At 44.9% G+C, this 13,556-nt stretch overlaps 1 protein-coding gene across 1 annotated transcript in view; it reads right to left on the reverse strand.

The window, feature by feature from the left end:
• PRKCQ (protein kinase C theta) overlaps window positions 1-13,556 on the reverse strand; it is a 72,792-nt gene that overhangs the window by 22,160 nt on the left and 37,076 nt on the right. The window contains exons 6-11 of the mRNA XM_054989193.1: window positions 12,324-12,355; window positions 11,102-11,187; window positions 7,293-7,422; window positions 5,504-5,613; window positions 4,957-5,074; window positions 2,755-2,903 (exon numbers count right to left, since the gene is read on the reverse strand). Of these exons, the coding sequence (XP_054845168.1) occupies window positions 2,755-2,903; window positions 4,957-5,074; window positions 5,504-5,613; window positions 7,293-7,422; window positions 11,102-11,187; window positions 12,324-12,355 (625 nt within the window). The remainder of the gene's footprint in view (window positions 1-2,754; window positions 2,904-4,956; window positions 5,075-5,503; window positions 5,614-7,292; window positions 7,423-11,101; window positions 11,188-12,323; window positions 12,356-13,556) is intronic.

Here is a 13,556-nt window from a genome sequence, read left to right on the forward strand (position 1 = left end):
ATTTCTTGTCTAAATATAAGCGAGTGTACGCTTTGTTATTTTCTCTCCTGCACACACACCAGCCAGCAGAGCCTGCTCACAACAACCACCTATAATCATGCTTCCTCTGCTAAATGATAGACTCTGCTAATGGCCCAAACATGGAATCCTTCAATTAGGTTTCCTGGGCTTACATAACGATTTATTTATCAATTCCGGGAGACTCAAGGTTCCACCTGGAGGTTGGCAGCCCTATCTTTTTTATCTAAATCAGAACTTTACACAGATTTAACTCGATCTAGCCATGGATCTCCTGCATCTCACCTGTTTTGAGGCTATAAGTGCAATCCTATGCTGAGCTACTCTGGTCTAAGTCCCTTAAAAGAAATAGACTTTGACTGGGGTAACTCTGCATGGGATCACACTGTAAGAATCCCAATTTTCATTTAACAAAATAAAACATAACCCAGATCAGGATGAAATGTTCAAGGTGAGAAGAGAAGGCTTAGTAGGATGGGAAGCCTCCAAGAGGAGGACTTCAGCACCATCCAAATCCCTGTCACCTTTCCCCAAAATTAGACAACTAGCAGAAGAATAAATAATCCAAGTAAGAGAAAACTTGTATTTATTTTTACAGGTAACATAATTTAGCCTTTCTTGGTATAGAATCTGAATTTTCTTGCAATGGATTCCTGGTTTAGCACTGAATACACTCGATATTAACAGTATTTTTTAAAAATTCAGCTTCGGCTCCGAACCATTTCACTGAATGTGCATTAAGCCTAAAGGTGCTCAAGCACCCAAAGTTGCCAGAAAAAAAAAAAAGATTCTCTGTGTTTAGTTTTCGGCTGTTCCTCAGACGCTTTGTGTAAACTTGGGCAAGTCACCTGTTAAAATGTTTTTGCTACATGGAATACGGATTGCAAGTCAGTCGTGGAAACCCTCAATACTAGTCAGTGGCATAGTGTGGGATAGGGGCACCTGGGGCAGGAGGTGGTGTCCTTGACCCCGTGCACGTACACAAAGCACGCACGCACTCTGGGCTCTGCACGATGACATCACTTCCTGGAAGTGATGTCATCATGTAGGGACACACCCCCTGAGTGCTCCTGCAGTTCAGGCCACTCACCTCACTGCCCCTTACCACTTCGCTGTAGCTGCCCGTGCCACTGCTGGGCACTGAGCTGATGGTAGCGACATGGGTGGATGCAGCGAAGAGGTAAGGAGCAGGGGAGGCAAGTGGCCCGAACCATGGGGGCAGGGAGACGAGCAGGGAGGTGGGCTGCCTGCTGCACTGCCTGTCATGCTGCTGGGGCACCTGGCTCACTGGGTGCTGAGCTGGCAGTGGCGGCGTGGGCGGTGGAGGGGAAGGGGCAGGGAGGGGAGCAGGGAGGCGGGCCAGGAGCACTCTCGGGGAGGGGCCATGGACATGGCGCCCCCTCAAAGTTTTGCACCTGCGGCAGCTGCCCCCCTGACTCCCCCATGCTATGCCACTGATACCAGTCTTGCACTGTGCAAAATAAGCATGCAACTCAAGATATTGGTCAGCTTTTGGGTAGGGGTTCCTGAATTTCAGCCTTGAGAATATTTGTCAGGTAGTCTCCTTTGTTTCTTTAAACAGTATTAGCTGTAGTTGAGCAGCACTCAAGTGCACTGAAGCGCATTGCACATTCTTTTCTGATAGCATGCAGTGCTATTGCTTTGAAAAATGACATGGGTCTTGTTCTCTCTCTTATCTTTGTGGTGGATGCCAGATGGGGCCAGTTCTGTTACATATTGAAATGTTAGTCATGCATTTTGCAGCAAATATACATAGGACTTCTTAAAAAACAAGTATTGACTTTTTTCTTTTGGATAACAGTATAAAAAATCAACATATAAAAGGGAAGCCTACAGGTTTGTAAATACACCAGAAAAAGATACTGTAACCATTTACTACATATCATTTTGGGCAGGAGAAATGTCAAAGCAAGAAGGGTTTGTGTCTGACATGATAACTTAGAAAGAGCATATTCCATTTTATACATTTTATTTTATTATATATATATTCAATTTTTATTCCACCCTCCCCACATCTCCAGCAGGCTCAGGGTGGATTACAAGATTCATAAAGGTTAAAATATATAAAACAATTATCATAATTAATGATTCTGAAAACATCTAATTTACACAATTAAAATACAATTATAAATTATAAATATCAGCATAGTGGCACAGAATTCAACTGATCAAAAATTTAAAACAACTTCAGAGCTCCTCTGCATTAAAAAGTTTTTTAAAAATGGGGGTTATCGGTGGTGGGGGAGGGCCTCATCAACCGGCCAGGGGGGCTCCACCTAGCACTGCCCCATATGCCTGACGTAACAGCTCTGACTTGCAGGCCCAGCGAAAGGGTAACAAATCTTGCCGGGCCTTAGTCTCTTCAGACAGAGCATTCCACCAGGCTGGGGCCAGGACCGAGAAGGCCCTGGCCCTGGTCGATGCCAGGCAAGCCTCCCTGGAGCACGCATGCACACACACACACACACGCACGCACACACACACACACATATTGATATATATATATATATATCGGCCAGGGCCAGGGCCTTTTTGATCCTGGCCCCAGCCTGGTGGAATGCTCTGTCTGAAGAGACTAAGGCCTGGCAAGATTTGTTATATATATAGGCATGTGGTAAAACCAGCCTTTTGTTAAGTGAATATGAAAGGGCAGTGTTTTCTCAAATTGTGAAACACTCATTGAATTTGCTTCCCAGTTTCCCTTTCACAACTTACCTTGCCGAAACTTCCTTTCCCCAACATTTTGTGCAAGACAAAATCATCTATGCCTAATTTTGGCAGATCTATCCTCGGTTCTGGTACCGTTGGAGCATCGGGGCTCATTCCATCTTCTATTGGAGATTCCCAGGAGACGCCTTGAGGTTCTATAATGCATCACAGGACATTTAAAATAGAGCCAAGCTACAAGTGAGGAATGACACTTGCCTGGCAAGTGAACAGACTCATGTGTATTCCTCCCTGTTCACTTGCCATTCACTTGCTCTCCGCTTGATCAAGTGGCGAGCAAGTGAACAACAAGTGAACAGGGAGGAATACACGTGAGTCTGTTCACTTGCCAGGCAAGTGTCATTCCTCACTTGTAGCTTGGCTCATAGTCTCCAGTTACGAACTTAACGGCACAGAAACACAGTACCCTCATACAGGGTAGATCTTGTTTTAATAATGATAGTAGGCCCTAAGACGACTATTGCTCAAAAGTGGAAAACCGGCCATATAACCACTATCAAACAATTGATATCAAAGGTCTGGGACCTTTTAATCTCTAACAAAATAACTGACCAAATAGCCTCTTGAGAACCCCAACTATCAATCGTTCTTTGGCTTCCCTTTTAAAACTATATTACAGAGTCCCACATTGAGGATTATACTGTACCTAAGAAATATGTAGATACAGGGCTTTTTTTCTGGGAAAAGAGGTGGTGGAACTCAGTGGGTTGCCCTCAGAGAAAATGGTCACACGGCTGGTGGCCCCGCCCCCTGATCTCCAGACAGAGGGGAGTTGAGATTGTCCTCTGTGCTGCTCCAGCGGCGCAGAGAGCAATCTCAACTCCCCTCTGTCTGGAGATCAGGGGGCGGGGCCACCAGCCGTGTGACCATTTTCAAGAGGTTCCGGAACTCCGTTCCCCCGCGTTCCCCCTGAAAAAAAGCCCTTGGTAGATATTTGTCTTTTTTGATCAATAATGACCTGTAAATATGCTCCTTGTTAGATTTATCTGTCTAGTTAAGAATGTTTGGAATCTAGTTACTGTTATGTTATTGTTATTGATATGTTTTTGTTATTGCTGTCTTGAAAGTTTAGAAATAAAAAAGTTATTTAAAAATAGTCTTCAGTTACTTTAAAGGTAGATTTTTTTCCCTCTCAAAAGTCTCAGCTGCTTGATATGTTTACCCTGCTGCCTCCATCTCACCACCAGAGGGCGCTAGCTTCAATGGTGGCTCATCTTGGGGGGCATTTCTCTTCCCACCAGCCTCCACTCAGTCCTCATCACCTTGGGTAACTGGCCAAAAAGTCCTTCCCATTTCGCCCCTCCAAGCACCTCTAAACACTTGATGGCCAGCTGCACATGACCAGTAAGTTGGGCTCCCCTAGGTCTACCACCCTGAACCTACTGTCCTCTGCTACCACTTGATAGGGCAGCAGAGGGAAAATGGGGGGAGAGATTGGCTCCCCACCAACACCACAACATCATTTCTAGCATGAACCAGAAGTGACACCACTGCGTTGGCACATCACTCTAGGATTAACTAGGTTAATCTAGGTTAGACCATAGAGTTTTGAGTGTATCCTAGAGTCTTGCACACCAACATGATGACATCCTTTCCAGTTCCAGTTTGTGCCAAAAGTGATGTCGTAACATCAGTGTGATGCTGATCAGGTTGGTCTCCGCCCCCCACAATCGCCCACCAGTTGCCAGCTCTAGGCAATAGGGCTTCATGAATTCTTGCAAGAAGAGTAAAGCAAGATTCGGGTCCAGTGGCACCTTAAAGACCAACTAGATTTCCAAGGTATGAACTCTGACCTTTGAGAGTCAGATCTCCCTTCGGCAAAAGCTCATACCCTGGAATCTAGTTGGTTCCAAATCTTGCTCTTCTACTACAACAAAGGTACCCACCTGAAGCTGTGAGAGTACAGGAAGCCCTAGTAGCAATTTGCAGGAGAGAGGGGGAATCACTATTAAATCAGTTTTAGCCTGCAGCATAGACACACATTTACAGTGCAATCCTTATACCCTTCCAATCTGATTGACTTCAATGGATTTAGAAGGCTGTTCCTCTGTATAGGATTGCAGTATAAATCTCCTAATCTGGCAGGGAAAGAGTTGAAAACAGGGAGAAATATATGTTGGGGCAGGGGAAGTACCTTGTATGGAGGAAGGTACTAACTGAGGGGGATGCTCAAACGATAATCCACAGTACCTTTTTTCCCCCCTGGCAGGCCTGGCACTGAAGGGGCGGCAGACGCATCTTTGTCAGGGGAGAGAATTTCAAGTGGCCCTTCTCGCATAATCTGCTCTGGATCACGCAAATGTCGAGCCTGTTTCACATGAGAGAGAGAAAAGACATGCATACCAGAGGTCTGTAGACATCACACAAATTATAGAGCCCAGTGGAAATAGAATCTATCATGGGGGGCATTAATTTCCCAGGGGAATGGCTTCAATTTAAAAGCAGCCCCCACCCATGGCTGCTTTTAAAAAACTAGGGGAGATACTAATCTCCAGTCTCACAGGTGACCTCTCATTTGGTTTTCTCACTGTCTGCAAATTTCAGATTTCCAATCTGTTGTTACTCTTGCATAGTTTTCTGGGCATTCAGGTGTTTCTTGCTCTGGAGGTGCTACGGAATTTTCTCAAGCGGCCAAGTCACCTGAAAACCCCATTAGACCATCTCCTGGAACCAGAGAGTACCACCCAATTCCCTCTGCATTCTGCCAAGCAGACGCAGAATCATAGCCCGTACCCACCTGCTGCGCACTCTCGATAAGTGCCAACGCTTCAGCCATCAGCTTCTGGTTTACACCACATAAGTTTGCCACTTTGGTTTGGCACTTGTGGTGGACGTTCATGGCACAGGCTATGAAGGAGACATAATATGGTTTTTAAAAAATGCTGTCTGAATGCATTCCAATAAAGCCACATAGAATAGAGTGGTGTGGACCTTGCTGCTCTTCCCAATCCCAAAGACAAACAATCGCTGTGATTTATGGTTATTATATTTATACTTAACAAAATTATGTATGATCCTTACATATTACATAAGTGACAAGAAAGTATCACAACGAATAATGTGAACCTGTATCATAAATTTAGAAAGGTCTCATCTTTGTGATATTGTTGAACAGCTCCGACAAGCATCTAGATGTAAGCCCGTTTCGTAATTGACCTTCCTCAGAAGTTATTCTTTTTTAAAAAGAAAATTATTATGAAGAAACATAACTACAACTACAGAAGAAACAACAAGTTGAACAATAACAGTAAACTCATGGAGTAACAACAGCAAAGATAAGATACACATAGAACAGTCTTAACTATATATACTAACAGATGGAGTGATTAACTATCAAGAATTGTCTGGTGTAAGTCATTCGGAGGAGACATATCTTCACTAGCAATAAATTCAAAGAAGGGCCACCACTTTTCAAAGAAAGATGATTTGAGAGAGAGATTCTCGTTTTTGCGTACAACGTATGTTAATTTTTCTAATATGAACTGATCCCAGACTTTAACATTGATCTACATTTGGGATACTTCTCTGATTCCATCTTGCTGCTATTAGTGTTTTAGCCACCACCAGTAAGCTGTCAATTAATTCACGCCTGATTGTTAGAACATTTATATTTTGCCAGAAGTCAAGGAAGATAATTTGGGGATCAAATTGAAGGTCATAACCTGTAATCTCTTTTATTTGGGCGAGAACTTCATTCCAAAATGTCATGACTGATGGACATTGCCACCAACAATGCGCAAATGTGCCCACAGCTCCACAACCTTCTTAGAAGTTATTCTTAATGGATCTGTCTCAGAAATTGGCTCCCTGTTATCTACAGCACAAAACTTACATTGGAAGAAAGCCAGTCTGGTAGCTTTTCTTTAATCAGGTACAAAACCTACTGCTCTAATATTATCTGGTAAAACATGAGAAAGAGCAAGAATAACTTCTGAGGAAGGTCAGTTATAGAACGGGCTTACATCTAGATGCTCGTTGATGCTGTTAAACAATATCACAAGGATGGGAATAAATTTGTGATACAGGATCACATTATTCATTGTGATACTTTTTGTCATTTATGCAATATGTAAATATCATATGGAATTTTATTAAGTATAAACATAGTGGCCATAAATTGCAGTGATGGTTTGTCTTTGGGTTTGTACACTGTGATCTTGGTTGTTTTTCTTTTCCCACATCCCAAACATGTTCATCCCCCACACTTAACACTTTCAAAATGTCAGCCCTGCCCTAGGCACAGGGGCAAGACACTTCTGAAGGATAGGGGCATAATCTCTGAATCAAGCATGGGGGTTCTGGCAAAGTCTCAGCAGATCTATAAGTTGGGGTCCCTCATCCAGTCTCCCAACATGTTGCCAGGCTCCCACCCAATTGCCAACCCTCAAGCTGCAAGACAACAGATGGAGGGACTCAAGAATGTGCCGTAACTTCTGGGCTATCAACCACCACCATTCTGGGCAGGATGGTAGTGGAGAAAGTTTGAAAGCCTGTGTGCAAGAGCCACAATCATCACCTCAACTCACCGTCGCATTTCAATCCCTGCCTCGCAAGGCCCCAGAGCAGCGTGCCACAGTGATCGCAGAAGGTCGGGCTTTTGTAGTTGTAGACTTTAAACCGGTGGGGCATGTCGATCTTAAACCTCTCCTTGTGGAACTGCAAGAAAGAGAGATGCCTGAAGGCACAGGGCACAAGACTGTTGCTAAAGCCAAGTCCACCCGGCTGGTCTCTTAACTGCCTGGGTGGAAAGACAACCTGGGAACGTTAGCAATGCTGATCTGAGCTCTTTGGACGAACAGCAGACTATTAGCCTAGCGAAAACCACGCTTTGTATCTACATGAGTACAGACAGCATGCAGAGAGTGGTGCTGAACAAGGAATCCAACCTCCTGAAAATGTGAGGTTTCTAGATCTTATGATTGCAAAGGTACATTTGAAAGTGTGTTCACAATTCTAATCTCAGATACTGTAGGAGCATCTGAGCAAGATTTCCAGGAATTTGGGGGCTTCAGAGGACCTCTTCCCTTCCCCAGGACAAGCCAACTGGAAGGATATGCAAACTTTCTTTATTTGCATAAGGGATGCAGATTGCAGAACCAGGCCTTTCTTGTTGCAGAATTTTGTTTTGTTAGATTAATATCATTTTTACTGTACAAGGCTTCAGAAAACCCCTTCCCTTTCCCAGGACTAGCAAACTGGAGGAACACATTAAGCAAGGAGAAAACCATGCAAACGTTCTTTATATGCAGAAGGTATGCAGATTGCTTAGGAGCCCCGTGGCGCAGAGTGGTAAGCTGCAGTACTGCAGCCCAAGCTCTGCTCACGACCTGGCCGAAGCCGGGTTCAAATAACTGGCTCAAGATTGACTCAGCCTTCCATCCTTCCGAGGTCAGTAAAATGAGTATCCAGTTTCCTGGGGGTAAAAGGTAGATGACTGGGGAAGGCAATGACAAACCACCCCGTAACAAAACGTCTGCCAAGAAAACGTCATGATGCGACATCCCCCCACGGGTCAGTAAGGACTCGGTGCTTGCACAGGGGACTACCTTTACCTTTACCTATGCAGATTGCAGAAGCAGGCTTTTCTGGTTGCAGAATTTTGCTTTGTTCTATCATTTCAACTGCATGAGGCAAGTTCTTCTTTTTCTAGGGCTTGGATCCTTTCAGGCCTCTCTTTGTCCATTGACACGTGCATTCCTCCAGCACTATGTGTTTCTGCTCAGGCAAATCCAGTACCCTTGAATAACCAGAAAGCAGCTATTCCTGCAGTGGTGACGAGGAATGCAAGCAAAAGCCAGGCATATGACCCAAGCCTCTGGTTCTCCCCTTACAACAACCCTGTAAAGTAGGCCACTGTCATTCCTATGTTATAGAAAGTCTGGTAGATGGAAGTTTCTGAAAGTCCTATGCTGGATTTAGACCAAGAGACTTGAGTTCAGATCTCTGTTCGGTCATTTAAGCTCTCTAGATACCTCTAGTCTGATTGCTACTCTAACCTACTTCACAGGGTTATAATCCCAGACACTATGGCATGGTGCCATGGTCTCTGATAACACATGAACATAAGAAGAATTCTGCCAGATCAGATCAGTGGACCATCCATTGCAGCATCCCATTCCCCCTGGTGGCCAAACACATATCCTGGAAGAGTGTCTTGAGTGGGGAGATCATGGCTCAGTGGTAGAGCATTTGCTAGGCATGCCGAAGGTCCTAGGTGATAAATAAATCATTACGTAGGCCCCAGAAACCGAATTAAAGGATTCCATGTTTGGGCCGTTAGCTGAGTCTATCATGTGGCAAGGAAACGTGATTATAGTTGGTTGTGAGCTCGTTCTGCTGGCTCTGGTGTGTGTGCAGGAATGAAAATAATAAAAGCATACACTTGGTTTATACTTAGAAAAGAAATAAGAGTTCTTTATTGCAGGAACTCCATACTTTGATAGGAAAGGAGGAGAGACAGATCCTAACTACCTATCCAGTCTAAGGATGGGCATGGATTGCAGGGCAAGGCCTGTATCCCTGCTGCCGAGATGGAGGGAGGAGAAAGTGAAAGGTGTTGCCTGGAACAAAGCCAGGAAGAGAGGGAGGAAGTCAGGAGGAGGAAATCCTGAGAATAGCAATCTGCATATCAAAGGGACAGTGAGAGCAGTAAACAGAGTGCCCTGACCTCTCTATCTTTCTAACTCTTCGGTTTGTCCCCCTCGGAAACCTGAGAAGAGGGACAGAGCTGGATCTTCTTCTTCTTCCAACACTAGGTTCTATCCCCAGCATGCCTATTTAAAAAGGTCCGGGCAGTAGATGATGTCTGGGGTCTCTGGCAGAAGCCTTTCACATCACCTGCTGCCAGGGCTAGAACCTGGAACACTCTGCATGCCAAGCAAATTCTCTACCACTGAGCCACGGTCCCTTTCCATTTCTATTTAAATTTTATATTTAATGCTATCCCAAAGGCAGCCTCTCTGTACATAGTAAACCAACATGTCAGTGACAAAGAGAGGCTAGAAGTCTTTCCCTTGGCTCACTCCTATTCTACAAGCAGGGGTTTTTTTTGCCTGTGAAGGGATGGGGCTGTGGCTTAAGGGAACGGTGGCTAATGTTGCACCAACTCATGTCCCCACCCTTCTCTTCCCTCATGGTTGGCAGGGAAGGGTGAAGTGAACCTGGGACATAGTGCAGAGTCAGAACGTAGTGCAGAGTTTGTTTTTATGGTGTTAAATCTGGCTTTTATCATTATTTCATGTACCATTTTATCAATGTGTTTTTATCTGTATGTTGTAATCCGCCCTGAGCCTGTCCACGGGGAGGGTGGTCTATAAATTTAATAAATAATAAAATAATTTTTAAAAGCCTCTGCTTGACATGCAGAAAAACTCAAGCTCAATCCCCAGCATCTCCATTTAAAAGGACCAGGCAGTAGGCGATGTGAAAGACCTTCACCTGAGACCCTGGAGAGCAGCTGCCAGTCTGAGTAGACAATACTGACCTTGATGGACAAATGGGCTGACACAGCTTGGACACTTGTCAGCTTCGCTCAAGTTTTGATGGGAAATGTAGGCGTCCTGGTCTTGCAGCTGTAATGGAGAGCCAAACTGTAAAACCAGGACGCCTACATTTCCCATCAAAACTTGAGCGAAGCTGACAAGTGTCCAACCTGTGTAAGGCGTCACTTGTAGCTTGGCTCTCAGTATAAGGAACCTCCTCAGAATACAGTGAAGCCTCCCTCCATTAGCATTCCACACCCTGGGAAACTCTTACAGGATGACTCAGCCCGACCCCACCTTCCTGAGTAGATATAAATGACCTGCCAACATCTTCTCCACACCGTGACACTGAGAGATCTCTATCTTTTGGTGCTACACCTCTGAAGATGCCAGTCACAGCTGCTGGTGAAACATCAGGAACTACAATGTCAAGACCATGGCTATACAGCCCAGAAAATCCACAACAACCATGTTTGTGTGTGTTCGCCTTCTTGCCTTGCACAACTGGTCCAGCAAACTCTGGCTATGAATACCAAGGTGCCGTGGATGTTTCTGTCCTCCACAAATGTGTCTAATCCCCCTTTACAGCAGTTTAAACCAATGGCTATCTGTACCATGCAATCCCAAAGCTCCATTTTGGAAGGTTAACGGGCAGAGGTAGAACTCATGCCTCACAGGTTTAAATCACACTCTCTGCTGGCCCACACTCCAATTAACACAGGATGGCATGATTTCCCACCCGTGTGCTGGGTTTCAAAGCCCTTTATGGGGAAAGACGTTTTGAAACTCCTGCCGGATATTGTATTCAGCTGCCTCCGAAGATGCCCGAGGCTTTGCTTTGTTCACAGACTCACCATGGTTTCTCTGCTGTTGATTGCCGATCCTGTACACTTTGCAATTATTTTATCAATGCACTTCTTGTGAATGGCAGCATTGCATTCTGGGGAAAAAGAAAAAACTCTTGGCATCATTAGAATAAGACTGTTGAAGCATGGCAGGAACTGGAATATGAATTGTAATGCAGGCTGGACATTAGAGAGGTTACAGTGGGGGCGTGAATGCACCCTGTAAAGATGACACCCGGCCCTTTAACAGCTGGCTGTATGACAGTCTGGTGGGCTCAGCCTTGTAGGCTAGAAAGGAGAGTGGCCAGGAAGAGACTGCTCCGAGACTGCTATTGGTTCCTCATGGGCTAGACCCAGGGCTTTTTTTCAGCTGGAACACAGTGGAACGGAGTTCCGGCACCTTTCGAAAATGGTCACATGGCTGGTGGCCCCGCCCCCTGATCTCCAGACAGAGGGGAGTTTAGATCCCCCTCTGCGCCATTCCAGTGGGGCCACCAGCCATGTGATCATTTCCAAGCGGTTCCGGAACTCCGTTCCACCGTGTTCCAGCTGGAAAAAAACCCTGCCTATGGCTGATCTGAGTGTTTGTTTGTTTGTTTGTTTGTTTATAATTTCAGGGCTTTTCTGCATCAGGTTTTTGCTCTAGCTTGGATACAACTGCATACTTTCTCTCTCTCCCTTATATATTATATTGTTTGCCAGTGTTTGATCTCTTGCTATGGTCTGATAAAACATGGGGAAAGTGCAAGGTAAAAAAGGGAGAAGTACAATGGGGAACAGGTCGCCATAAGTCAGCTGTGACTTGACTCTCTACCACACAACCAGCAAACAATACTGTGTGTAAGGGGACGTCGATGATGTAGTTAAGAAACCAAAGCTGCAGCCAAACTCTGACTCAAAAAAGTCCTTATCCCCCTCCCCATACTGTATCCAAGAGGCACTGCAATATCTTCTCTGGCCATTAATATTAATAATAATCAATTAATTAAACAATAATAACAAAGTAACATAATAACTGATGTATTGTCGAAGGCTTTCATGGCCGGAGAACGATGGTTGTTGTGGGTTTTCCGGGCTGTATTGCCGTGGTCTTGGCATTGTAGTTCTGAAGATGCCAGCCACAGCTGCTGGCGAAACATCAGGAACTACAATGCCAAGACCACGGCAATACAGCCCGGAAAACCAACAACAACTAACATAATAATTAAAGGGCAATATTATGAAGACTTACGCCTGCATTGATAGCCTTGCTTGTTAAGACCCCTACAATAAAAAGGAGAAAAAGTTGTTAGAACAGTATAGCAAATGCCAACCATCTATATTTAAGTTCAATGAAAAATTAATTTTTAAGAAACTAGCACTGTAACCTAGACAAATCCAACCTCTCCCACAAACTAGAGATAGTGGAAAACTTCCTTGGTTTTGCATTCTGTCTTCTCTTCCATAATCCTTCCCCACCTTTTCTACAGGTTTGCAAGCCTAGAAATGTTCCTGGTTTCACATCCTAAAGTGATATTTTGCAAGTTAATGGAGCTTGCTCAAAAACATGATTCCCTGTAGTTCCTAAGGGAGTGTGTGTGTGTGTGTGTGTGGGGGGGGGGGGGTTCCCCTCTGTCTCACACACATGTTAGAGAGGTCCTGAATTACCCAGACTTGTTTTTGCCCCAAAGTCTGGCACGTGGCATCTCCTGTAGTGGTATTGAGGCCACACCAAAATCAATTCCTGGATAGCTCTATCAGCGTCAGTTTGCTAAGATGACTCAGAGGAACTTCTGTATCCAGAGGCAGTATACCTTTGAGCACCAGTAGGTGTGGGCAGAGAGCTGTGGATAGCTGTTGCCTTGGCCCCCTGCTTGTGGGCATCTCAAAAGTATCTGGTTGGCCACTCTTGGAAACAAGATGCTGGGGTGATTTTCCAGGCTTGAAGGAAGGCAATTGGTGCAGTTGTCATTCCGGGAGATCTCCAGGCTGCACCTGGAGGTTGGCAGCCCGAACATATGGAACCGCCTGCCATCTTTTCACTGCACTCTCCAGCCCATCCTCCTAGGAAAAGTACTACAACCTGTCAATCATCTTGCATGCTCCCTTTCTCCAGCTCTGCAATGCCTATTTTTTAAGACACAGCAACGAGAACTGTACACAATATCCCAAAGACCGGGGAACTGCTGTCTCCCTCCCTCCTCTATAATGTTTTGCGTGAGCTTCCTTGTGAACAGGGCTTTTTTTCAGGGGGAACGCGGTGGAACGGAGTTCCCGCACCGCTTGAAAATACTCAGCAATAGGGCTTGAAAATAATATTATTTCAAAGAATCCTGCGCGTTTCTTCCTCATTTCCCTCTTGAGAGTTCCGCCACCTCTTTTCCCAGAAAAAAACCCCTGCTTGTGAGTAACAATGTCCCCAATTGATAGACTGTAATTTATCAAGATACCTTTCCCTTTTCTTAATTTATTGCATCGTTTGGAG

This window comes from Eublepharis macularius, chromosome 9 (assembly GCF_028583425.1).
Source record: "Eublepharis macularius isolate TG4126 chromosome 9, MPM_Emac_v1.0, whole genome shotgun sequence".
Classification (NCBI taxonomy): domain Eukaryota; kingdom Metazoa; phylum Chordata; class Lepidosauria; order Squamata; family Eublepharidae; genus Eublepharis; species Eublepharis macularius.